Source organism: Epinephelus moara, chromosome 14 (genome assembly GCF_006386435.1).
Source record: "Epinephelus moara isolate mb chromosome 14, YSFRI_EMoa_1.0, whole genome shotgun sequence".
Taxonomy (NCBI): Eukaryota; Metazoa; Chordata; class Actinopteri; order Perciformes; family Serranidae; genus Epinephelus; species Epinephelus moara.
This window is the reverse complement of record NC_065519.1, coordinates 23625266-23653152: the sequence shown is the minus strand read 5'-3', so window position 1 is coordinate 23653152 and position 27887 is coordinate 23625266. Positions and strand designations below refer to the sequence as shown.

Here is a 27887-nt window from a genome sequence, read left to right as displayed (position 1 = left end):
ATAAAAATAGGACAAGAATAACCCGATGACATCACACACGCCGTGAAAGACGACCGGGGATAATTGGTGAGTACCAGCGTGTAGCGTGTACCAGGCATAATGCAAGTCCTGAGTCTGAAATATGTCTGTCAGCGAGTCCTACTCCACCTATTTAGACTCCACCGTAGACAACGGCAGCATTTCTTCTACCACATAGCGAGCCACAAGCTCCTTGGCTTCTTTCAGACTGATAGGTTTAACGTTATCTCCGTTATTAGAACCAAATGACAGCCGTTGCTGTTTCGGAGCTGAAGGACCAGCGTTCAAAAAGTAACGGAAGTAACTGATGTCTTGTTTGAAAATGTACTTAAGTATTTGATTACTCAAACAGCAAACTAATGCGTTAGGTTACTCGTTACTGCAAAAAGTAATCAAAGTACTCTATACCCAACTCTGTTTATGAGCTATATTGCAGCCAGTCACTAGGGGGCGATAGAGATGTTTTGGCTTCACTTTTGGGAAGCTGTCATGTTGACCATCTTCATCATACAGTCTCTGATAAAAAATCAGAGAAAACTCTTGTCAAAATGTGATGTCACACTACGCAAAATACAGAGGTTTTAAGATAAGGAAGCTGATCATCAGCGTAGCTGTGTGAAAAATGCCAAGATTTCTAGATTTAAAAATATACAGCAAATTATACAAGTCATTTTTTGTGGTTGTACAGCTTCTTTCTGATGTTTTGAAATCAAGGAAACGCAAAAGGTGACACCTCTATAAGGACTAGGGATGTGCGCGATTAGTCGACTAGCTGATTAAACGTTGCTGCTTTTGCAAGTCAGCACCACAATACTAGGTTATTAAACTTATTCTTGAAATTAGTATTATGTTATGCGATTGCGTTCACCTAATGAAAATGCCATTGTAATAATCAGGCATGTTTCCTAACTATTTATTTTCCTACAGAATATTGTTTTCAATAAATGTTTTTGTTACCTTTTATTAGGGAGTTGTTTTCATGTTACGTAGGATAATGTGCTATGTTTGTAATGCATGGTGCAAAGTGCCGCATATTTCAGTGGCATTTAGAGGCTGTTTTTGTTACTGAAAAATTAGGTTAACGATTTCAAATCATTTTCTGGAGAATGGGGCTCGGCCATCTGGAGGGAGCTCAGAGTAGAGCCACTGCTCCTTCATGTCAAAAGGCATCAGTTGAGGTGGTTCGGGGACATCCCACTGGTAGGAGGCCCTGGGGTAGACCCAGAACATGCTGGAGGGATTACATATCTCATCTGGCCTGGGATCGCCTTGGGGTCTCCCAGGAGGAGCTGGAAAACATTTTTGGGGAGAGGGACATCTGGGGTGCATTGCTTGGCCTGCTGCCCCGGATAAGCGTATGAAAATGAATGGATGGATGGATGCTTAACCAGGTAGATTAAATTGTGCTCAATGTTGGCTGTGTTCTGAGTGTTTTGTTACTTTTATACTAGTTGACTAGTCAAAGTTTAAACTTACATTTGAAAATCATAGAAAATTAGTTGTTAGGAGCATCTCTAATGAGGACTACTCAGTGGTTCTCAGATAATGGTTATATTTTGAGTCGTGTTATTTCGTCCAGCAGTTTCCTTTTGCTCCTCCACTGTGGTGACAAATAACCAGAGACGTAACATTTTTAGTGGCGCAAGAGTCTCCCATGATCAATGGACCAGGGTGGGCATGTGTGTGGGTGAAGTGGGGTACTCTCAGGACATGACGCACACTCTCACTCTCGCATGCACAGACACAGACTGAAGTCCGTTTTGTCTTGACAGGATGATGAAGTGGTGCTCCAGTGCGTGGCCTGCATCCAGAAGGAGAATCGCAAGTTCTGCCTGGCTGCTGAGGGGCTGGGCAATCGGCTGTGTTACCTGGAGCCCACATCTGAGGCAAAGGTAGGCACAGAGACCGCGCCGTTGCACCGTTTGATTCTCTTTGATGTGAAAAACATTCAGTGGAACACAGAGATGCATGTTATTGGTGTGAGGTGTCTCTGCTCACCTCCTTGATCAAAACTCATCGACTTCATTTGATGGAGTTTGTTTTCTCCCCGGTTATATAATCAACTACACACACTCGCACATGCTGAATATAATCAACAAATGATACATGGAGCAGTTCGCAGAAAAGTGAAACAGATGAAAGGATGCGTTCACACAGGCGAGAGCTCCATGGAAACCAAACATCCATTTAGTACATCCTCGTTTAGGTCCAGCAAAGACTCAGTGAAGCCGAGCGGAGACGCACAGAGAGGCAGCTCAGCACGCCATCAAAGCTGGAATAACAGCTCACATCCACCGCAGCCTTTCTTGATGAGCTTTTCTTCCGAGGGGTTCAGGGACGACATGGCATCTCCGTGGGCCCGCCGTCAGATGATAATTCCCGGAAATTATGCCCCTGGACGTGTTTGATGGATTGTTTCATAAACAGTGCTGTCGTTGGCTCTAATTGCCTACAGCTTTATTGCAGCTGAGCAGTAGCTGTAGCTGCTGACGCATTCGCTGCGGCTAAGTGCAAAGTTTTAATTGAGACAGTTGAGTTCAGTTTAATTGTTTGCCTTTGTAATCGGCAGGTTGCCACCTTTATTGCATTTTTATGTAACAAATTATGAAAATTACGAAGCACATCCTCAGCCTTGTTCCGCAATATGTTAGTGATCAAGCCATTAGGCAGAAATAACTGAGCGATGATTGGCGGCTGAAGAGGATGGTAACAATCCCAAGATGCTCTCACCTTTCACTGGCCTCTGCTGCTTTGCCGCTTATCTGGCATTAGTGTTTTCCCATAGCAACGCCTGTTGACAGCAGGCCTAATGGGCTTTTTCCGCATTGATTGTCTTTTAATCATAATCCATTAGTATTGTCCGAGATTCATTTCGCTCGAGCTATGACACCAGGCAGACAGTGTGCGAATGTGTGAGAGACACACAGACGCTTTTCAGGGAGAAGAGGCCGGAGGATGAAGAGTGAATGAAAGGTCCGTGCACTCCAGGCGTTAATCTTCTGTCCTTTCAACAACTGTATGTGTGTGTATGTTGGGCGGGTATTAGGTGCAGAGGGAGGTGAGGCTTTCACCCCATATTGGATGGTAATTACACCTGACAGGTGTGATGGATGTTCTCCCTATCTGGCACTTTGTCTTCATTGCCTGCGTTTTTTTATTTTATTTTATGAAATAGCATCACCCCACCTTTGGGATCAACGACAGAGAGGTGAAGAAAAAAAGAGAGATGACAATTTAGGAGGTCCGTACAACTGAATCGGACACTTTCCTTGGTGAACTAGTCCAGTAATGGGGCACAGAATCAAACCACGGGATGAGGCTGATTTAGAGTGTGTACAGTTTAAATGGCAACATCAATCAGCCTGTGAGAAGCTGGTTGATTGTGATATATCACCAGCAGCTCTCGCCTGTCAGCGACTCAATAATACGATCACTGGAGGGTAGATGCCCACAAACCGCAATGGCGATACTGTGTCTTTGTTGTGCGTACAGTGCGTGAATCAAGACAGATTTCCTCACACACGCAAACAGACCAGTTGTTATTTGCAAATTATTTGTCTTGGCTCTCGTCTTTGCCGCTTCATTTAACAGATTCAGCAGCTCCTCAAATTAAGCTGAAAACGAATAGCGGAGTATGAGGTCACCTCCTCTGGGCGATCAGCTTTAACCCGTTTTGACCTCCTTGCTAGAGACAGAAACAAAGACACCATCTATCCCTGCCCACTATCTATCTACGCTCTTTTGCTCATTACGCTATTGGTCATAAACCGAACATCAGGGCATGGCCAGGCTGCTATAAATCTGTCCCCTCGCTGCGCCTTGTAAGAGGACATCCTGACAGGGCTGGACACTCATCACCCCCTCCAGCTCTTCTAGACCTTCATCTAACTGCCTTGCTCTCTCCAGGCAGTCCCCTCCCCACCAACTGTTACCGTCCTGCACCCGGAGAGAGCAAAGGTCAGCTGTTAGTCATCCAGAGAGATGAGGGCGGGGCTGGATGGCTTCCCAACAGACTTTATATTTTATCATATTTTCTCTACAGTGACACTGCTAGCGGGAAGGCTGAGGCATACTCGGCCAAACAGCATGTTGAGAATGTGTTATAGTGTACAGATTATAGAGGATGTGCAGGTGTTGTATATTCAAGGGTGAATAGTTTGACATTTTAGGCGATATACTTCTTCACTTTCACGTTGAGAGTTTGATACCACTCTCATATCTGTCCATTAAATATGAAGCTGAATATGAAGGATACAGTTAGCTTAGCATAAAGAGTGGAAACAGCTAGCATGGCTCTGTCCAAAGCAAAGTAACGGCCTAAAAACACCTCTAAAGGTCACTAATTAACAAGTTATATCTTGTTTTTATACTACGCACAAAAGGTGAAAGATACAAACTGTGGTTTTTGGCTGGGCATAGAGACCTTGTGTTTTTCACTCCAGACATAACGAACCAGATATTCATTATAACAGGACATTTAAAACAGTTTAAAACATGGCTCAAGTAAGATTTTAAAAGGGTTGCAGCAGCGTGAAGCATAAAAAGAAAGAGTTCCAGACCTGCATCAGGAAGTTAGATCAAGTTAAAGGCTAAAGTGAGCAGATACGTTTTTAGCTTTCTGTTAAAAATATTTAGCGAGCTAGCTGCCCTGATATCTATGGGTAGTGTGTTCCATAGCTTATGGGTGTAATTGACAAGGGCTACATCTCTGATCTTCTTCGGACTGTTGCTGGGAACCTCAAATAAACCAGCAGCAGGTGATTGCAGTGTTCTTGTAGGCAAATAGTTAACAAGGGAGTTAGCGATGTAGCTCGGTCCCAGCCCATTTAGGGCTTTGTATACAAGGAGGAGGAGCTTAAAATCAATTCTAAATGTAACAGGAAGTTTGCAAAGCAGCTCAGACTGGCCTGACGTGCTCTCTCTTCTTGGTTCTGGTTAAGTACTGAGCTGACGTCTGTCAATGGTGTTTTTTGGGAGGCCAGTAAAAAGTGCGTTATAGCAGTCGAGGCAGCTTGAAATAAAGGCGTGAATTAATTTTTTGGCATCTTTTTAATTTAGAAATGGCCATAACTTGGCAATGTTTCTGAGGTGGAAAAGTTATGTTTTTGTCACCTTGTTAATGTGGGCCTTGAAGCTTAGATCCTAATCAAGGATCACACCAAGACCTGTAACCTGTGACCACTATAGTGACAAACAGGACCAGACTGGGACCAAAATTCTCTGGCAATTTTTGCATAGAACAGCCAAATGCTTTGTACTACGTTTGCAGCATTTACTACAAGGCACTTTTAATTATACATTTTTCACAGTGTTTATAAAGTTTTATTTTTATTTAATTTAATCTTTATTTAACCAGGGAGTCCCACTGAGATTGAAAATCTCTTTTACAAGAGAGACCTGGCCGAGGCAGCACCCAATCAAAACTCATTTAAATTGCAACAAATCCAACATATGATACAAAAATTCACAATAAAACAAGCACATGTGTCTGTCACCACATTCTTTGTGATGCTCTTGAGTTCATCATTGAATATAAGTGTTTCTAATTTTAGATCTTTTTGAAGATTGTTCCATGTCCAAGGTGCAGAGTAGGAAATGTTCCCCAGATCTGTTAAAACCCAGGGTTCATTAAAAAGCAACCACCTGGAGGAGTGTAGCTGGTAACTACCAGAGCTGACACACAGAAGGCTGCAGAGATAGCTGGAAGTTTGCCCAATATTGCTTTATAGATAAAAATATACCAGTGTTGTTTTCTGCCAGTGGTCAGTGATGTCCAACCCACCAATCATAAAGAATGCAGTGATGAGTAAGTGGCTTTGTACTTGTAATAAAACATAGAGATGCGTGGTACACTGAATCAAGGCTATGTAAAATGGAGATGGTTGCATGCATATACAATATGTCACTGTAATCAATCACAGACAAAAAACTAGCTTCCACAAGTTTTCTCTTAGCACTGAAAGTAAAACAGTACTTATTTCTAGAATATAAACCAATTTTCACTTTAAGTGGCACAGGCATCATCAAGATAAGGACGTTATTTTTGAGTTGTAAATGTAATATCTTAAAACATTTTGCAGCATCACCCTTGAGATTTTTTTCTTTTCGTCTCTGGCCTTTTATTGCTCCACCTTTTCACAGTTTCAGTCCTTTATCATCTATTTCATTTATATTTTCATTCAACTCCACTCCTCCTCTCTGTCTTGATTTCATTTAACCTCTGACATTACATGGACAGGTCCACTTGAAGGGGTGGGGGCAAGGTGACGATGGTCAGTACAATTGCACCTGCTTTATTGACAATTTTGGGACTGTGTAACCCCTAATCAGATGGGCTGTTCCAACATCAAGTGGGTCATGGCCAGCAGGTCATTTTTTCCCCACATTGCTGTTGGTGGCCTTGTGGCCTACTAGGTGGTTGCCAGTCCGAGCCAGTTTTTGCTGACTACTTACACACCTAGTAGATGTGGAGAAAAATTAGCTCTCTTTGGAGTCATGCAAGCCCTCCTTTTAGCTCTGTTTTGATCTCCTCTTACTCATGAGGGAAATATATGGCATTATAGCTGCTAAATCCTTCTTGCTAACTGTGTCTGACTGACGTTTGGTGCCAAGCAGGTGTCGTACAGTCATTTTTAGAGCCAAAACATTGAGCTGAAAGTTTCGTTTTGAGCATGTAACTGAGGGAAACTGCAGAGTCTGGTGATAATTCTCTGTGGGTTCATCATTTTGAGTGCTACATTTCAGTTACAAGTAGTCAAATGATCCATTGTTAATATAATAATATACATTTTAGCCTCCTTAATGGACAGATATGAGTAATATTGGGTATCTTCTAATGAAAGTCTCTGCAGGAGAGAAACAAACTACTCCTTATGGTAGTGTTGAGTGTTCCTCTGCATGTGTGGATGACAATGGCACAAATGAGACAGTTAGGATGAAAATTTATTCATCCCATCTCTCAAAATAAAACAAATCATTCAAGTTGATGTCTAAATAAAGCGACTGTGGAGTGTGTGGAGTCTGCAGTCGGCCAACGAGACAATCTGGAAGCACTATTGTCGGATTCCAACACGCTGGCATGTGTTGCTGTAAATCAAGTCGTCTCTGTTTGTTTTCACTGAAGCGTTTCCACCGTCTCGCCTGGAGCATCTATACTTCAACATGACTTAGATTTTAATGATCACATTGCTATGGCTGTGAATCTGTTGTCGGTTCACCCTAAAAACTGGGTTTTGTGAAGTTTGCAAAATGAGGTTAGATTTACCTGTGTGAATGAACCAGTTTGGGACGAGTTGAGATACTCAGTAAGGAGGCCAGGGCAGGTGTTTAGGTTGATATAATTAATCTTGTGGCCATTCCTCCACAATATCTCCATCCCTGCTTCCCTCATTCTGTCACTGAATCTCCCGTATCCTCTCTTGTTCCGGTTTGGGACACGATTTGGCATCGTCTCCGTTTGTCTAACAGCGCTCTGTCCAAGACCTGGCTTATCTGAGCGCGGGCTGATCTGAGAGTGCTTAATCTGTTTTTAAAGTACCTTTTAATGAATATCGCCCACTTGATTAAGACGAACTTGGTTCAAGTGCTGTAAAAATGCAGCAGTCAGCAGGACATCTAATCAGAATATCCCAGCGGATTCAGGGAGCACTTTTAATTTTTTCTGACTATATGTGTATATATTGCTTAAGCAGCAAAAAGTTCTTTACATGCGAAATGAAGATGAAGATTGATGGAGGGCGGACAGGTGGCTGTGGTCATCATTTCATTACTAATGCTTTGGTTATAAAATAGCATGTTGAGGCGATATACAGTAAGTAGGGTGTTCTCCGAGAATAGTAGTCTTGACTTTTTGGGCTCACACTGTGAGGACATGCTGTACAGTACATACTGTACTGAGACGGCGCTTCCTTTACCATGCAGTCTCTGCACAGAAACACCTTATACCAGGTCTAGTCAGTGAGTCTCCAGATATTGCTCTCAGGAGCTAGTGAAGGCCAAAAACAGAAGAAGGAAACTGAATACTGGATTTCTGTGTGCCAGATGGACACGAACATGACTCTAAATGAATGCTAATGTTGCTCTATATCTGTTGGATGTGTACATAACTAACTGATAGCTAAATATTTTCCCATATAGACTTAAAAAAGAGTTGTGTTTGCAGCTTGTATTCACTGCCCCTCAAAAGCCCACCCTACAAACAGCAGTTTTTGCAGGTTTAAAGCTGCAGTGGGCAATTTGCATCATGGTGGATTCACACTGCAGCATGAGATAACAGTTTCAAAAATTTCATCACCCAAAAAATGGAAAAACTGCACACTTCTTCGACCTCAATGCCCCTTTCTTTCCTCTAAATGGTCAGAGAGAGAAACACTTTATGAAATCACAATTTAAGCATACCAGGAAAGTAATATAAGAATAATTTCAGCGTTATATCAAGGACTGAACACAAATGACAAACATTCAACTAGATATATCAAGGTGAAATGGGAGGAATAACTCAATGTAGAAATTTCAGACAAAGATTGGCGTAATATGTGGAAGATACACCACTCAACGACTAAATCACAAACATGGAGGGAATTTTCATGGATTGATTTGTTTCTTTATTACACCAAAACTGAAAAGCAAGCATCTCCATAGTTGCCAGGAATGTTGGTGAGAGTGCTATAATAACTGTATTTTGGGAAACAGTATGGAAAGAGATAAAGCACATACTAGGATATGAGCTTCCTAATTGTCGTTTGGTGCTTTATCTATGTACATTTTATGAAGAAAATTTTCTTGCAAGTGATAGATATTTGATCAAAATAATGCTAGTCCCAAGCAAGAAAGCTATCACTAGGAACTGGGGTAAAGAAACACCACCAACGAAGGACCAGTGGCTAACAATTGTGGAAGAAATCTGTTTAATGGAGAAACGGCCATACATATTGGGACTACGAGACGCACAACTAGAAAGAAAATGGAAGAAATGAACTTTATAGAAGACTCAAAAATTAGACACTGGACTGGAATAATAATGTCAATGTCACAAATATTGTTTAAATAAAGATTTAAGTGGAAAAAACTCTTTGAGTCCAACAGTTTGGGGCTATGTTCGCGCTGGATGTGGAAGTGCCCCAATATGGCAGTTACTGCGCGAGCAGTCGGCTGGCCGTTCTCACCAGAAGCTCATTTCTCTGCTGGTCAGCAAGTGATACTGCTCCTCTGCTCTTTTCTTATCACACGTAGAGCTCTGTCTCTGTCTGTGTGGGTGTCTGATTGTCTCTCTCGCTCTCTGTTTAGGCATAACTGACAAATATGTGGAAGCATGGGATGCATATTTTCTAATTTATATCATAAATATCTTTCATGTTCATGATAGATTATTAGTGTGTTTTCTTGCCGAAGTGGCTTGCAGCTTGCATAAAAAAATAGACCAGAAGCTGAATCTATCACTGCAGATTGTGAGCTGGCTGCCGAGCTCGGCACCACGGCACGTCCAGTGTGAACAGCCCAAATGGCGAACATGGGCACCAAAAGGACACGTGCAGCCCTTTTACAGGCTGTAAAAATCTGCTTTGTGCGGCTCGGTACTATTACTATGAACTAACTTCTACAATGAGAGCTCAAGTGTGAATATTGTGTGTGGAGTAAATAAAAGTGGCCTTAAAAAACTGTGTTAATTTGTAACCCACTTGTCTGTTGTTGCAGTATGTTCCTCCAGACCTGTGCATCTGCACCTTCGTGCTGGAGCAGTCCCTGTCAGTACGGGCCCTGCAGGAGATGCTGGCTAAGAGTGGACAGAACAGTGAAGGGGTGAGTGATGATGAACACACACAGATACACACACACGGACAAGAGACACTCTGACAATCCATACTTCAACTCATCCCTGAGTCTTGTACTGTATGTCCATCCCAAAGAGGAGGTTGTAAAGCAGTTTATTGTAATGAATGCAGTTAGCTAAGTTGAATACTTGTAACTTGTTCAGTCACTATAAAGAGATTAATGGGCAAAACAGGCCCATTACAGTGGCCTGAGGACCCCGACTGCGGAGAGGTCCGGGCCCCTATGAATATTAATGAGGATGAAGGGGATGCCCTGGAATTACTGCAGCCTTTAGCCCATTTGATTAACACCAAAGCTTGAAGGAAAACAGCATCATTTAGCACGTACATACTTTCCTTTGCTTAATAAGCATCCTACAAACAAACAGAGCAGCTGACAGCAGATTTGGCTTTTTTCGGATCAATACTATGTGGCTGAATTTGTAATCAAACACTCATTCATCACTGTAATCTCTGCTCCTGATGTTGTTTTAGTTGTCTTGCAAGTGTGTTTGCTTCTCTCTCTCATTGCTGTGACAGATGTGTAACTCTCCCATCTTTATCTTCTATTCTCTGTGTATAATCTCCATCTTCCGCATGATAGACACGCGGCCCGGACCGATGGGTATGTTCACCACTCATACCATTCCCCTCTCATCCCCGCCAATGCATGACGCAGTAGATTAGTCGCAATACACAACATGTCACCGCTGAACATTTGTCTTTACATCATAAATCGTTAGGAATGGTGGTTTATGGTAACGCCCGAGCCCTTGCTTTGAAATAACTGATGATCCTATGGATTTTTTGTGTACACTGGGTGAGAAGATTGCGTCTGAGCTCCCGCCGAGCTGACAGAGACAAATAGAGGGTCGTATAGACTTCCCAATAAGGTTTCCTGCAAACATTAACTCTCACACAACTCACTTTCTGCTGCTGGAGAAGCAGAGCAGCGCCGACGCTGGATTAGCGTCAGATTAACATTAGTCTTGTCCTCGGGGGCATTCAGATAGATATTCATTGCGGTGTCATTTGTTTTATGCAAACCCCACCACATAGGATAAGCTCTCATTTGTCACAGTATTTTCTTGTGCTCACTCTTTACTTTACGATATGAGATGCTATGAGAGGATGCAAACAGCTGAGACTAAGATTTCTGCAGCACGACAGCAAACCATCATGAGTGATTTAGTCGTAAGAGGCTCTCAGGTGACTTTGAGTCAGCTTTAGCCACTTCGCCCTCTAATGCCACGTGGTTAATGATGGTGAGAATCTCCATGAATCCTCACTTGTTAAGGCTCATTTTCATCGACTCAACTCCTGAGATAAATGGATGTTTCAGGGCGAGAGCTTTGTGGCCACAGTGGACTGTCTGTGCAGCCAAATGATGGAAGTCAAGAGCATTGGTTCCACTGCTGCTGTGGGGAGTTTAAGAGCTAGCTGGTGGAGAATTATGGGCCGCAGCAGAGAGAAAGGGTGCTCAAAAATATTAAACGCTAAATTAAAGCTCAAATGGACACGTTCAGCCTCATCCCTCATGCATCAGCCACTTTTTAAGGCCTTAACATAACACTTAAAGTCCAACTGAAATTAAAACGCATGTATTTTTGCTCTATAAATCACGTCTCCTTCTTTTAAAAGTATCAGAAACCAATTATATTTTTTATTTTTTGGTTTCGTGATGGCACCTTCTATCTTTGCAGTCATCAGTTGAACTTTCAGTTCAAAGGGCTTTACTGGCATGAAAGTTTCAAGAACAAATTGCCTAAGCATCAAAATATAACACATCTTTCTCACTTTCTTGTTACACATCTGCTGTATAAGTACTTTAAGATTGTTTATGGCCAATAAAGGAATAATGAACAACAATAGATTATGCAAAATCAAAGGCATCTAGAGAGAAAAAACGTTCTCTGTCTGTGTAGATGAAGAACTTCTCTCCATACAGACAATAATATTGCTCACTTTGAAGCATATTTGCATAAAGCAGTATTGTCACCTTTTCTTTCCAGGCAGATGGTCACACTGACTAACAGCCAGACAGCAGCGTGTTACACAACACAATAGCCACAGACTCTGAGCACAAACTCACATAAGCCTTCCTCCTAAAGTCTCCTCCTCAACATTCAGCGTTACTGTTCTTTTTTTCACTAGCCTGGTCCAGCGAGTGGGTCAGAAACCTACTTGCCCAGAGTCAGTTTTTACTTGCCCCTGTAGAAATTCTTTACTGTATTATTCATTCATTCATTTTCTGTTACTGCTCTTATCCTCTTGAGGGTCGAGGGGGGGTCAAACTTTTGGAAAACTGCGCAATACATACCACAAAACTTAGCCTAGTCCCAATTAGACGCCCGGTCCCTTTGACTAGCCTGGTGTAGCTACACATTTTGACAAATAAACACCTGTCTCAATTAGACACCCGGTCTGGTTGCCAAGCAGTTCATTTTATAGAAGTTCTTTGCATGCATTAAACCAGGTTGTTGACTACCCAGTTGAGCTAACATTAGTTTGCTGCTTCGATCGAACATACAATATAAATGTTCAAACTTTTGTCGATATGGAGATGCTACACATCATTCAAATAAACAATTTGGTCGTTTTCCCAAACTTTGCTGAGCAACAGTTTTGCGTGAAAGGAATTAAAGGCCTGTTTGATACAGATGCCTGTCCCAAATATAAGCCTGTTGACTTCAGTGATTTAGGCAAATAATAGCCTGGGGCTACTAATTGAAGTTTTACAGTAGTTGGAGTTTTGCACACATCCTCTAACGCCACCCAACTAAACGCCTGTTTGCAGGATAGATAGATAGATAGATAGATAGATAGATAGATAGATAGATAGATAGATAGATAGATAGAGACATTTCCGAAATGGAGTGGGAAGAAGTACATACTTATTTAATCCCACCCCCTACCCATAAATCCCTTTTTGTCAATTATCTAGCTTCCCATTACAATAGTTAACAACATAAACTCATGAATCATATATTTTTCATTTTGATTAACAAAGTCTTACAAAATATTTCAAAAACATAAATTCACAGTCAACATATACTGTACCAAAATACAATTTTACAAAACAAATATGAGGTAAACTAGGAAAACAGTTAGCACCATAAATAAATAAGGCAAACAATATACTAATATACTACTAAGGATTGTCATGACTGTACCTTTTGAAAATCATTTCTTTATACCTTTTTTTAAATTGCTTCATGTCTGGACATTTTTTAAATTCCCCATTCAGATTGTTCCATATCTTCACTCCCCAAGTTGAAATCTTTACTTGCGCTTCAGCTTCTAAACTTTGTCCTTACCATAGTTCTTTAACTGCCCTGGTACTGTGCATGTGCAGCTTTAAACAGAGATGTGAAAGATGCAAGATGGCTCACTCCTTAGCTAGCAAATAGTTGGGCAAATAAGCTGTGAGATGTACTAGCACAATGTGGCATTTTACTTGACGTGTGCTATCTATACTCCCTATCTAACTGACAAACATAAACACACATCTTGTCTGTAGCTTGTTGAACGAGTAACCAAGCAAACATGTACCAGGGAAAAGCGCACTGTTAACGTTAGGTTGCAGACGAGATAGCTAATTAGCTGCTCAGTTGCAGCACAATAAATAAGATGTAAAAGTACCTGAAAATGTTACTTCTGTACATTTAGATGTCAGTGTGTACTCTGTAATATCACTGCTAACAGCAATGTCTGGGAATAGTTGGTTAGCTACAGCTTACTCTGGAGCTCAGCCCGTCCAGCAGCTAAGAAGACAACGAGCATTTGTGATCAAAAGAGACCTTATTTCTCCTTTTCAAAATGCAAAACTATTAATGCTGAATTGTTAAAAATATTGACCACTATAGTTGATTGCTAAAAGGGATTGCATAATTTCAGTTGGACTTTAATGTTGTTGCATTTCATACTTTGTATAAGACTACTTGGAAGATTTACTGTGCCTTAACCTTTCACTCCTTTTGTGCCTTTGTATCAAAGACCCTGGAGACTTTTCGATGGCCTGCATTGACCATTTGTATTGTATTACTTCACTGTTTTCTCTCTACTCACTTTTATCTGTTTTCGATATTGTCTTCCTATTCATCATTCTTCGCCCGCGCTGAAATGTCACCGGAGGAAGCGCCATTAAAGGGGAAATGGAGGTTGAATATGTCTCGGCTGAGGCTCGGAGATCAATACGTCTTTGAACAGATGGGCTTATCAATAGACAAGTGGCTGGAGCAAATCGGTAGTTTGGGCTGTTTTAGGCGGAAGGCGCTGAGACGCAGAGGGGACAGAGGACGACATGCGAAGACAACACACTTACAACTGGTGTAAATGCCAACCTGCTTTTATCTCTGTATCCACCGGCGACCACTCTGTGTGAATTTGTCTTCACTCGCCCAAAAAGCGCTGACCTGTTTGATGTTGGGGTCGCTGGTCAAAAGGGCGAATTATGAGACACAGCTGCTCTGACGACATCTGGCGTGCTCGTGTTTCTTTTCCTCTGCCATCTCTTTCTGTTCATGCTTGGTGTTAGCTTGTGGCTATTCCCACCCCCCTTTTTTTAGAGAAACCACAACACTGCAGCCACACACACACTCACACACACATGTGTAGTCTGCCGCAGGGTACACACACCAGGAGGCAGCGCCCTGCTAAATGTCATGCCTTTAAATTGATATGAACATGTCACTTGTGGTCAACAGCTGGACAAAAGATACAGCACAAGTGTTTTTTCTCTTACACCTCTTTGATCCAATCGTCTTCTCCTTTACGGTTCAATGAGCTGAGGGTAATACAGTTTCACTCATTTCACTTGCTCAAGGTGTATTGAATTTTTTTTTGCCGCAATGTGTCTCCACATGCAGAAGATTCCTTTCTCTTACTGACATGAGCCACAATACCCCTCAGTGTACTCTCTATCTGTATAATGCAGTCGACAGCCGTGGGATAAGGAAGTGAGTGGAAGGCTTGGGTTTATTGGTCGTGGTGATTGCAGCTGGATGTGCCTCGCCGCATTAAGCTCAGTACCTCAGCCAGCATATAGCAGTAGCCAGGAGCACAGAAGAAGCCTGGAAGCCAGTGCTGCAGTCTGCACGACACAACTGCATCAAATCACAGGCCGGCTATTGTCCCAGCAGCCAATGGAGGGGGGATAGAGGGAGAAAGAAAAGAGAGAAAATGAAACAGGAGGAGAGAGAGGCTGTGCATGGTAGGATGTTTTCAAGAAACACTGCCATGATTCATGTATCTCTTAGATAATTATAAGACTCTAATTTTGATGGAAATCTACCGAGCTGTAGCAGAAGTCTTGACTACACATCATCAGTGTCCTGCAGTGGTTGTAGTTTCAGTTTAATGTGACATAAACTGTTTGGCATTGTTACAGAAATGGTTTCTGTGTCTTGTGCCAATGGCATTACTTTGTGAAATGCCAAAGAATGGGAGTCAACTTGTTTCCCTTAATCCCTCTCAAAAAATTGACTTTTTGACAATCTGGTGTGCCCTCGGGACTTTAATCATTTGTACCAGAGACTAAAATAAGGCGGAGGCAGGCGGAGAGGCTCAGGAGAACAATAGTTCCTTCTGAATAATGACACTCTTTCTTACCTTAATGCTTCCTAGAGGCTCATAAGGAAGGTGAGTAACATGGGAGTTGCTTGCCGAAGAAAAACAACCAAAACTCGTCTTTATCCCCCTTTTGCATCTCTACCTGTAGAGATTTACCATTTGTTCCCCTCCTGCATCTTTACCCAACCCCATAAGCGGCGGAGTCATCCCTTGCTAATGTTGACATTGCATCGGAGACTGACAGTAGCTGTGCATCCTTCCCACATTCCTGTAGTCGGAGTGCTGGAAAGATGAGCCCGTATCCTGTTCGTGCACGGATACAGGAGCCAGAAACACCATCTCCTGTGGCCAGTCAGATTGCATGTCTTCATTGGAGAGATGGGGTGGCAAAAACCTTCCCCAGGAGATATGTGGCTTGAGGTCATCATCGCTGGCGAGGAGGTCCTCGCTGAGGTCAACATTCAGTGTCAGAGGTCGGGTGTAGATTGGAGCGGTTGGAGGGAGACCACTGGGGCTGTACTGTCAGGATCTTGAGCTGACATGTAACTATGTGTTTGTGTGTATGTGTGTGTGTGTGAATGATCTCTGTAGGCAGCGCAGAGCGGCGGACACAAGACCCTTCTGTACGGACATGCCATTCTCCTCCGGCATTCCTTCAGCTCCATGGTAAGAGATTGCACGCAATCAGTGTCACCATCATGAAAAAGGAAATTCAAACTGGATTATCACAAGAGCAGGATTAAAAGGAATAGTATGTTAGATTTAGGGGGATTTATTGGCCTCTAGTGGTGGGGAGTGCACATTGCAACAAGCTGAAACTTCTCCCGGTTAGAATTCCTTCAGTGTTCACTGTTCAGGAGGTTTTTACTGGGAGCCAAACTGTCCGCAGAGGTCTCCTCCACCAGGTGATTAAAAGTGGTAAAAATACTGAGCGATGGCCGACATGAAAACACAAATGGCCCTATCTACAGCCAGTGTTTGGTTTGTCAATTTTGGGCTACAGTAGAAACACAGGAGTGAACATAGCAATCTTTGTGGGTGAGGACCCACTTCCTGTGTAGATACAAAGTACTCATTCTAGGGTAACGAAAACACTACTGCTCTTAAATTCAGAAAGACAGAAAAAAATACTTATAACATTACATTACATTTTTGCTGATGTATCCCCCTAAATCCTACACACTGGACCTTTAAACGCCATTGAAAGTCTTTTAACCTTTTCTTTTATTTGTTGGTTTAATAGTCTGTCCGTTAAGGATAAGAACAGCCTTCAGAGCATAGTTAAGGCTTGCTCCAAAATTACTGGAGTTAGACAGAGAGACCACCAGATTCCCTCTGGGAGAATCAGGTGGTTAAGAAGGCGAAGAGCATTATTAACCAACCTCTCCATGTCCTGTCTCAAGAGTTTTCACTGTTGCCTTCTGGTCGTCGATACCTTGCACCTCTGAGCAAGACTAATCGCTACTCGAAATCTTTTATCCCTTCAGCTATTTGGTTACTAAACTTAGATGGTAATTAGTTTAGCAAATAATGTCCTGACAGAATAGAAGGGATTAAGGTCTTTCTTTCTTATATTTATATTATACTTGTATCTTTTTACTGACATTTAACTTAACTTATGTGCCCAATCAACAACGTGGTTGTCTGTTTTACTGGACTGTGCTTGGCATGGATTAGTGTGTTGTTGTTTGTACATTGTGGGATGGGGAAGCTACAAACAAATTGCCCCTCGTGGGATCAATAAAGTTGTTTCTATTGTATTCTATTCTTTTCTATTATAGGGCTGCAACTAACGATTATTTTCATTGTTGACTAATCTGTCGATTATTTCTTCGATTAGTCGACTAATCATTTTATCGAAAAATGTGTTAAAATGTTGAAAAATGTCGGTCTGTCTCTCCCAAACACCGAAATGATGTCATCTGATGTCTTGTTTCGTACACACACCAAAGGGTTTTAGTTCACCGTCATGGGAGAGTGTATAAAGCTGCCAATATCTGAACATAAGAAGCTGCAATAAGAGTATTTTGGGGTACTTTTATAGTACTTTTCTATGAAAAATGACTCAAACCGATTAGTCGACTACTAAAATAGTCACCAATTATTTAAGTAGTCGATTAGTCATCGATTAGTCGACTAATTGTTGCAGCCCTATTCTGTGAGCAATTTAAGTGTATGGCAGGCAAGGTCTTTAGATTTAGGGGGATTTAGTGGCATCTAGTGGTGGGGATTGCAGATTGCAACCAGCTGAAACTTCTCCCAGTTAGAATTCCTTCAGTGTTCTTTGTTCAGGAGGTTTTTATCGAGAGCCGAACTGTCCCCAGAGGTCTCCTCCTCTCCAAAACAAATGGACCAGGTGATTGAAAGTGGTAAAAACACTTAACAAAGCCATTTCATGCTAGGAAATATGTGTTTTTCTGCTTTTGTCATGGAGGGGCTCCTAATTACAATGGCCGTCGTGAAAACATGAACAGCCCTATCCAGAACCAGTATTTGGTTTGTCAGTTTTGGGCTACTGTGGAAAAATAGCAATCTCTGTGGGTGAGGACCCACATCCTGTAGATATTAACGACTCATTCTAAGCGAACGAAAACACTACTGTTCCTAAAGTCAGGTGATTATACACTAAAGGAAACATATTTATTTTATTATATTCCATTTTTGCCCATGTATCCCCCTAAATCCTACACACTGAACCTTTAAACGCCATTAGCAATTTAAGTATATGTCAGGCGAGGTCTTCCGCAGAGGAGCGTGTGTGACAGCTCCATCTTGTGTGGTTTGATGTGTCTGTTGACCACAGTACCTGGCCTGTTTGAAGACATCAAGGTCGCAGACAGATAAGCTGTCCTTTGATGTCGGCCTGCAGGAGGATTCAACAGGTAAAAGAAAAGCTCCGTACAGTTTGCTTTTATCCACCTCTTTCTCCCTCTTTCATTCTCGCCGGCTCTGTCCCTCTTTGTCTATCCCCGTCTTTGTTCCCGTGTCCGTCTGTTTGGTTTCTTTCTCTCTGTCTATATCTGTCTGCTGTCTGCGAGCCCTCCCTCTCTTTATCTCTCTGTCTCTGCTCCGTATTTGTTCATAAGCCTGTGTTATCTCAGTTAATATTCCCCCGTGGAGCACTGTAGACAGACAGTGTGGTGCTTTTGTCGGCGCTGATTACATCTTTGCTGCACATTTGCATTATTTTTTATTTTGCACCATATAACCGATGAGCAGTCGCCATAGTATGACTTAAAAAGATTGTTGCCATGGTGCCGCCACATGCATCCATGTTCTCATTTTTGCCTGCTCTTGCCTTATTGCGTCATTAGTAACTGCAGATGACACTCAGACAGTAGCAATATGGTGCTCTCAAGCAGTTTGCTATATCTGGTTGTTTAAATTAAGGCAAGACTTTTGGACTATTTGCTTCCAGCTTACATATGTGTGTGTGTGTATCATCGTAGGTGAGGCCTGTTGGTGGACGATCCACCCTGCCTCAAAACAGAGATCCGAAGGGGAGAAAGTGCGCATCGGTGACGACCTCATCCTCGTCAGCGTGTCCTCAGAGCGATACCTTGTAAGTTGATTGTTTGCCGTTTGATCCTTGAAGCTGTAGCTACTGTGTGTGTGTGTGTGTGTGTGTGTGTGTGTGTGTGCATATTATAGAGGTCTTAGCAGGAGAGCATCAACTCTGCTTCCCCTGATGTGACAAAATTCCAGATTATCCCAATCCTGTTACTACATGCTGCACTCTCCCTATGACCTCGCTCCTGCAGGAGGCTTTAACGGTAAAAGCAACAACTTTCTCCCTCTGGATGACTGCACGGCTGCAAAAGCAAAATTAGATCTGCACTGGCAAGGTCTGGTTTGGCGGATTATGCTGCCAGTGCCAGTTCAAATGAGCCTCTCTTGTTTTCATCCATGTCACATCCCCACGTCGCACCGCCATCAATAATGATTATGTTCCTATTGCACTCCTGATCTGACCTTTTCAGCAGTAGGCTTCTTCTTTTACTAACATGTCCTCCTGCCCTCTAAGCTTAGCATCATAGCACTGTGCAATGTTAAACCCTGGAAACATGTCCCTTGTGATCCATGAAGTTGGTGACAGCAGCCAGCAGGCTGTGTTTACCCCCCCAGTGGCGGCAGGGGCACGGCCAGATGACCACTATCGCCTTACAGTCACCAATGTCAATCGGGTAGTCTGTCCCTGCTGTCACCCACACAGTGGTATGTGGGGACGGCACCTAAGGGCTGCGGAGGGACTCTGGAGAGGGATGATCAGGACACAGCTGTCACAAAATTTGTTTTTTGGGCACACAGAAGTGGGGAAAAACACACCCACTCATACACACACATACACATAGCATTACAGCCCCCCCAGATGGTATAAATCCCCAAGCACTCAAGGCATCTGCCCGTCATGTTTATGGTTCTCTCAGCACTCAGTGATAAACTGGATGATAAATGATTACAGAAACTTCAGCTGAACTCTGTCTGACAAGTCAACATCACATCTGATGTTGAATAAATGGTTCAATTTACCAGATATCAGAAATCCAGTGTCGATCTTCCTGCAGAACACACGTTTGTTTGCTATCGGATTATCCTTTAGAGATTTATTCACAAACAAAATGTTTATTATAGTCTTAATCTGACAGGTTCAATATCGAACAGAAGACATTTCTCATAATAAAAACATCTTTACATCCTCTGACAGATAAACCCATGCACTGTACCTGGTGTTGATGTATGCAAATAAGTAAAAGCCGTGCGTAATCTTCCCTTCTTTCCCGCAGCACTTATCCATCTCCAACGGCAACATCCAGGTGGATGCTTCTTTCATGCAAACCCTGTGGAACGTCCATCCCATCTGCTCCGGCAGCAACATAGAAGAAGGTACACACAAAACTCCAGCCTCTATTTTTTCTTCACATTTTTTTCCCCCTCCAATTTTCTCCATATTACTGTTTTTTTTTTTCAGCAGTTAGTTGAGGAGAGGCACCCAATTATTTTTAAAACAGTGTGTTTCAGAATTAAATAAATTTCACTGTTCTATTTGTTAAAAAGCATCTCATTAAACTGTTTTTTGAAATCATGGAGGATCTGATTATTTCCAGCCTATTATTTTAATATGAACAGTTTTATTGTTTGCACACATTCAACAAAGGGAAATGGGAGGTAGGGGGATGACACTCGGAACCCGCAACATACATTAAATCTTATACATCCTTATTTAAAAGCCATCTTAATTGGGAGCAAGCTACTATTTTCAAAGTGTGCAGACAGTGTCCCAGTGGTCTTCCAGACCCTTATCAAAGTATTTTAATAGGCATCAATGGATGACTCCTTTTCATGTCAGAATAACCAACGTTTTCCAAAATCAGATCTGTTTAGATTGCTTTGTTGAGAAAACCTAAATGCAAAAGTGCGTCGTAAAATATAACCCACATTTGTGATCTAGATAGTCCACCTTTTTTAGATTGCATTTATGAGATCACATGCATTCACAGCCAGTTTATCTAAATCATTTGTCCTTTCTCTTCCAATAGGCTACCTGTTGGGTGGTCATGTGATGCGGCTGTTCCACGGACACGACGAGGTAGTGGCCATACCGGGATCAGACCAGAGTGAAGAACAGCAGAGGTGCGAAGCAAACCACACTGCAGCATTAGGGGTCACCCTTCAGTGAAGGCAAAGCAGTTATGTAGCACAAGAGAAGCTAACTGACCTGCGAGTTACCCATAGTTCCCTCAGCCCCCACTTTGCTTTATAAAAATGCCTCTGACCGCCGTGACACTCTGCTCTCCGGGGAGCCAAAATGGCTGCTGTGTTATTTTTATCTACAGTATAGATGCTCGGTGCCAACACAGATAAGGTAGGCCGCGGAAAAAATGGCACACTGGGCTCGAAGTGGGTCAAAACAGCGGGTAAGGCCCATTCACACTCAGCCAGGTGCCAGGAGATGTGTGTTCCTCCTGGGCACAAACACACATAACCACATGGTGTCTATTTTTAGAACAGAGCACGGCGAATATGGAGGCGGGATTGGATACAATTTCCCCGCTTTGGCTTTTTCTCCCACTGTTGTCCTTGAAATTCAACAGAGGGAGCAAGCTGTTTTAGAGGTCTTACATTTTTCTGGGGCAGATCAAACACACTCCAAGCTGTCAGCGAGGGGGTGATGAGCGATTTCTTTTATCTCTGGACCCAGTCACCCATATCGCTGATAGACAGTGTAGCTGTGGGTTATCAGGGCGCACATGTCTCTGTTTGAAGGATGCGATGCCGCAGACGGCAGAGTAAACACAACCAGTGTTTATGTGTACATGCACATCCTCCCGGTGAATATCGCCATGACAAATGAGAGTAAAGAGGTGGTGTTCGTCTGAGCCAGGATGAATGACCTTGACAGTGTCAGTGGTGGCTAGACGTTTAAAAGCATCCACAGACAGACACCCACTCATGCTTCTCTGGCATCCCCAGGATAGTCAACTATGAGACGGGTAAAGCCGGTGCCAAGGCCAGGTCCTTGTGGAGGCTGGAGCCGCTCCGAATCAGGTGGGTTGTGTTTCGCATGATTTTATCTGTTTCTTTTCCTTCCTGTTTCTCACTACCTTTTTTTGATTTTCCATCATTCTTCTATTTCTCCATCCCACCTGTTTCTCTGTATCTGCTGTTTTCTCACTGCTCCCCTTTGTCCTTTCCTCCCTCTCCCTACCTATGATTTAATGCTGCACTGTGGCCTCTCTGTCTCTTTATTCCTCCGTCTCCCCTCCTCTCTCTCTTCTTCTGTCGCTCTCCATTTCTCTGTCTCCTCTTTGATGCTGGCTATTTTACAGCCTCACAGGGATGCAGCCTTTCCTTTGTCCGTTACAAATCTTGTGTCAAATATGATATTTGTCACATCTACTGTGTTTTTAACCCCGGTTTGTTTTGACTTTTCCGAGCAGAAACAAAAGTACATGATTAGAGAAAAGTTTTCAGCTATTTGCTAATTATTCCACCACATGGCACGCAAGATAATTAACAGCTGGCAGCGTTGTTTAGATCGACTAATTAGCGGATATTACGCTTCCGGGGTTTATGAAACGCACCTTTTTCTCCTTGTGTGTTTGCTTCATTTCAATGTGTGTGTTTGACCTTGACAGCTGGAGCGGGAGCCACATCCGCTGGGGCCAGCCCTTTCGACTGCGGCACCTGACCACGGGTCACTACTTGGCCCTGACTGACGACAGGGGGTTGGTGCTGCAGGATCGGGAGAGGTCCGACACCATCGCAACCGCCTTCTGCTTCAGAGCCTCAAAGGTTAGGACACGCGTACGCACACAAGGGCACAGTGTGTATTCTCTTGACTCCCCCGCTGTTCCTCAAGGTGACCCGCTTCACATGGGATTAACCACACACTTCCTCATTAAACGTCAGCGGGAAGGAGTTACAAAGCTTTACAAATGAACCGCCCACTCCCCTTGAACTGGAAAATCACCAATTTTCCAAGGACAATGAAAATTACAAGAATTATTGGACCAGTGAAAGCTACACCGTAGAGGTTAATTTAGCTGAACTTGCCAACTCTGACTGAACCGTCCATTTAGCCTTACTCTGTGTAATGGAGTTTCTAGATATGGCCAGTGATCGTGAGCCAATTAGTGACCCTTCCAATGTGGATTTAAAGCATGTATTACAGAATAAGTGAAGTCGTTTATCACTGAGGCCCTCATGTCGATTATGGGTTGCAGTTATGTCTGATCCTAACGGCAAAACATGCAGCTATCCCACTGCGATGGATAGAGCCACAAACAGCAGATGCAGCTGACATTTGGTTGGTGGTTGATTAGGAACAAATCTGCATGCACTGTGTCTGAATGTTTATTTTTTTGTGCCAGCGCGCTCATGAGCTCCACACTGACAGCTTTGACATGTTCATCTTCTCCTCCCCATGCACAGGAGAAGCTGGAGCAGAGCCCCAAGCGGGACATCGAGGGCATGGGAGTGGCGGAGATTAAATACGGGGACTCGCTCTGCTTCATCATGCACGTGGCCACGGGACTCTGGCTCTCCTACCAGGCACCTGATGTCAAATCTGCCCGTCTGGGTCCTCTCAAGAGACGAGTAAGCGGAGGCAAACACGGGGCATGCACACTGTTGCGTCTTGAGATGCAGAGCACATAGAAAAACAAACAAAATTAATAAATAAATGAGATTCCTTGGAGCGGATAATTATTTTGAGGGTAATGAGTTGATTGAGTTAAGATTATTGTCTATTAGTTCGTGCCTCTACCTCCACTAAATATAAACCTCGTCCCTTGGCTATTGTGGCAGACGTGATGGAGGTGTGCGCGCGATCATGTGCGTGACAATGTGTCCTCCGTGTAAACACAGCCAGATAGCCTGTAGTGTCAGCACCTGTGTTCCAGACACTGTGGCTCAGCGCTGGCTGATGATGGCTGGACGCTTTCGCTCCATTAAATTGCTTCCTCTTCCTTTTTTTTGGGGGCCTGTATCGTCTCATGACAATGTCTCACACTCTTTCTCTTCCTGTCATGCCCTCTCAAGGCGTGCCTGCACTCGGAAGGTCACATGGATGACGGGTTGACCCTGCAGCGCTGTCAACACGAGGAGTCCCGTGCCGCACGAATCATCCGCAACACCACATTACTCTTCAACCGATTCATCAGGTATGCTTGCAGTAACTGTCCCTCACCGATGCATGCGGTGACGTGATTGCACAAATTGCCCAATTAAACCAAATTACAGTTCACATTTGTCTTGAGCCACTTTATGAGGGTAATCTGCAGAATGTCCTGTCATCGGTACAAGTTGCGTAAGTGCCACGCTGATGACGGCGGAGCATAATTAGTAGAGATGATAAAACAAAAGAGTGCCCAACTGCATCATCAAATCACAGATGATGCCTAAGAACCAGACATCTCAAAGCCCAGCAGACTCTCACACAGTCCACACAAACGTGATGTAACGTCCCTCCAGATTGCAAACGCACCCAGTGGAGAGGTAAGCTCTGGGCCTGTGAGTTTTGACTGAGTGGGGTGCCAAAGCCCCAGACAGCTCACTCAGTGGTCCAGTCATGCGTTTCCAAATGGCAAACATTGCAGCGGTGTCACGGCTACGCACTGCCAGCTATGAAAAAGGGAGCCGTGGAGCACGTAAGTGGATGCTTCCAGTGCCCTTATTTGTTATCAAACGGCCCGCTGTCCCCTGGGTCGGGCTCGTGGGCCACTCATGGCGGGAACATGTGAGAGTCTGTCAGCCTCCCCTGCGGCTGTGACACATACATCTCCCCGCACCCCTCCCACGTGTACGACAGGAGCTATTTTTAGCGGGCCAGCGGAAATCAGCATTTCAGCATGGATGAACCTGTGGGCTAAACATTGTGTTAGTCATCACAGCCGCTCCGCAAGTCTGCTCAGCCTACCAAATTAGAGTGTCTTTACCAGGAGGTTATTGTGATGAATGGCTGTATTTTGAAAGCTATACATGATCACGAACGTAAGTGGGAACTGCTGTCGTGCCTGTAATGAGGGGTTATTTGTGTGTTGACGTCGCTGTGCCCTCTCTGTCTCTCCCTCCCAGAGACCTGGATTGTCTGGGTGTTAAGAATAGAGCACTGGTCGCGCTGCCTGTCAAGGAGGTCCTCCAAACTCTCAATGACCTCATCACCTATTTCCAGCTCCCTGACGCTGAGCTGGAGCACGAAGAAAGGCAGATCAAGCTGCGCTCGCTCAAGAACCGGCAGAACCTATTCAAACAGGAAGTGAGTTTCACCATTTAAAGGAAGGCGCAGCAAACCAACAGTCCATGAAATATCAATTAATAACACAGCGAGCTGTTCCGCAGTGCAGCAAAATATTAAAAGCCCCCTGGAGTAAAGAGCTTGACTTGTGATTGAGGCAATTTTAGTAAGTGACTTGCACGTATGAGTGAGCTGCAGAGCAGCGGCAAACTTGCAAAAGACAAAGTATGTGAAAGGCGAAAGCAATTGATTCTTTGTGGTGTGTTTCAATGCCATCTTGTATTTGGAAGCATTGCATCTGAAGGTGTCAGCAATTCTGGTGTTATAAGTTTTCCTGAGGCTGGCACGGGTGCACTGAGGCTTTCTGCTAAGCCTCTAGAACCTAAATTGCTTTCATCAATTACAAAATGTCAGCTGCCTTACTGAGGGGGGCTATGATGTCAACTAGCCATACTCCCCTTAAAGGGACAGTTCACCCCAAAATCAAAAATACATATTTTTCCTCTTACATGTAGTCCTATTTATCGGTTTAGATCGTTTTGGTGTGAGTTGCCAAGTGTTGGAAATATTGGCTGCCTTCTCTTGAATACAATGGAACTAGATGGCATTCCGTTTGTGGTGCTCAAAGCGCCAAAAAAAAAAAAACATTTGAAAAACTCAACAGTAATGTCTCTTTCTAGAAACTAGATCCAGTTACTCAAGATAATCCTCAGACCTTGTTGTGAGCAGTTTTATGTAGGAACTATTTTCTTTCTACTGATGTACATCCACCAACGGTATCACGGAGCAGAAGGAAGCGTGCATCTGCTGCTAGCTCACCTAGCACCACTAGCACACCACGTTACAGCTCAGGTGAGGAGCACATCATTAGTGTTTACATCTCATGCTGTAATGATCATGAGCTTCTCATCCATGAGTAGATGCATGCTTCCTTCTGCGCGTTGATACGGTTGGTGGAAAGAAAATAGTTCCTACATCAAACTGCTCACAATTAGATTTGTGGATTATTTTGTGTAACTGGGTCATGATTCTGGAAAAAGGGACACTGCTGTTCAGTTTTGAAAACATGTTTGTGATTCTTTGAGCACCACAGGCTGAATGCCTTCTAGTTCCATTATATGCAAGAGAAGGCAGACATCTCTACGGCTTATATCTTCAACACTCGCAACTTACACCAAAACAATCTAGACTGATAAATTTCGGTTTGGTTAGGTAAGGGCAGGTAAGAGGAAATATGTCATTTTGATTTTGGGGTGAACTGTCCCTTTAATCCCTCCAGGCTACAACAATGTGTCACCATATCCTCAAGCCAGCATACATGAATGTCAGTTAGCTCATTGAAACATGAGTACATTTCTGGTGCTTTCAATATTTGCAAATTATGCATATTTCAGCAGTTCATCTCTCAGCTTATTTACCTGTCTCTCTATGATAACGACACATCTTCGTCCCACCCCTGATGCATTGCACTTAGAAGGTCAATTTGTCACTGTAGACGGCTGACTCATGATTTTCCCTGGCATTATAAATCATCTGCAATTTCCATTTTGTCTTTTCACGGCGCCCATTTAGCATATCTGATCACTATAGATATTTCTCCATGGTATAAATCACCGTGACACAACCACCAAATGGGACAGTGGAGAGCCATCGGGGCTGCGTTCAAGATGGTGGAGTAATTGAATGCTGCAGAAAAAGAGCTCACCACATTAAGTTGTCATACTAATGAGAGCTTGTTATTAATATGATGTGTATAAAATGGATGTCATATTTTGGTTATTTTCATGTGTGTTTCTTAGGGCATGCTGACGCTGGTGTCCAACTGTATCGACCGCCTGAACGTCTACAACAGTGCCGCCCACTTCGGGGAGTGTGCGGGGTCAGAGGCCGGGACAGCCTGGAAAGACATTCTGAACCTGCTGTATGAGCTGCTGGGTAAGGAGCCGGTCTACCACACACACATATGCACACACACACACATTTAAACCGATCCCTGACTGCAATCAATCACAGAGATGGGAGTCGTTGTTTGAAAATAAAGTGGCTTCAGTGGTGATAAAGAAGTGCGCTGACCTGATATTTAACCAGCCTTTTACAGATGCCACAGTGGAGAATTGAATTCAGAGGTTGCCCAAATTCTTGTTAACACACAGACACACACATACACACACACAGTACAGTAAATACCCCATCTCCAACATTTTTGGGGAGAAAGACTTGATGGCATTTAGCCCGCTGCATTCAAAAGAGCGTTCCAGTTTATGTGATGTGCTTCCAGAGCATCCGCACAACAAGATCAGTCACCACACACACACACACACACACACACACACACACACACACAGATAATTTGGGGCGGCCCCTGTTGGCCAGATGGCCTTTTAGCCACTGAATGTCAATCCTCATCACAGTGCTGTTTTCCGTTTCATGTCCTTGTTCTCGCTGTGCTCTTTGTGCTCCTATAGCACAATGTCATCAGCCGTGCCTTTGCAAAATCACTTTAACCTCTTGCACTGCCAGCATATGCTCCGTCAGATATAGATGTATCTCGCTAAAGTGATCTGGCAGGGGAAAATACATATTTCTTGCTCTCCCTCTCTGTCTGCTGTCTCCTGCTGCATCTGATGAATGTAGTGTTTGGCTGGAACATTTCCTTCACCGGTTGTGGCATTAAAGATGCATTCGCGAGCATGCATGATTTTTTCCTGTCATGATTCAGATATGGAATATTTCTAAGAATGCGGACGGCCCAT

General features: G+C 43.4%; 1 protein-coding gene across 1 annotated transcript in view; it reads left to right on the top strand.

Moving 5' to 3' along the window:
* The window catches only part of LOC126400896 (ryanodine receptor 3-like), a 158647-nt gene that overhangs the window by 28117 nt on the left and 102643 nt on the right, over positions 1–27887 (top strand). The window contains exons 2-16 of the mRNA XM_050061888.1: positions 1791–1910; positions 9712–9816; positions 10432–10452; positions 15453–15467; positions 15990–16064; positions 18202–18280; positions 18848–18960; positions 20183–20282; positions 20936–21029; positions 21870–21944; positions 22535–22691; positions 23331–23495; positions 23940–24061; positions 24975–25155; positions 26934–27069. Of these exons, the coding sequence (XP_049917845.1) occupies positions 1791–1910; positions 9712–9816; positions 10432–10452; positions 15453–15467; positions 15990–16064; positions 18202–18280; positions 18848–18960; positions 20183–20282; positions 20936–21029; positions 21870–21944; positions 22535–22691; positions 23331–23495; positions 23940–24061; positions 24975–25155; positions 26934–27069 (1558 nt within the window). The remainder of the gene's footprint in view (positions 1–1790; positions 1911–9711; positions 9817–10431; positions 10453–15452; positions 15468–15989; positions 16065–18201; positions 18281–18847; positions 18961–20182; positions 20283–20935; positions 21030–21869; positions 21945–22534; positions 22692–23330; positions 23496–23939; positions 24062–24974; positions 25156–26933; positions 27070–27887) is intronic.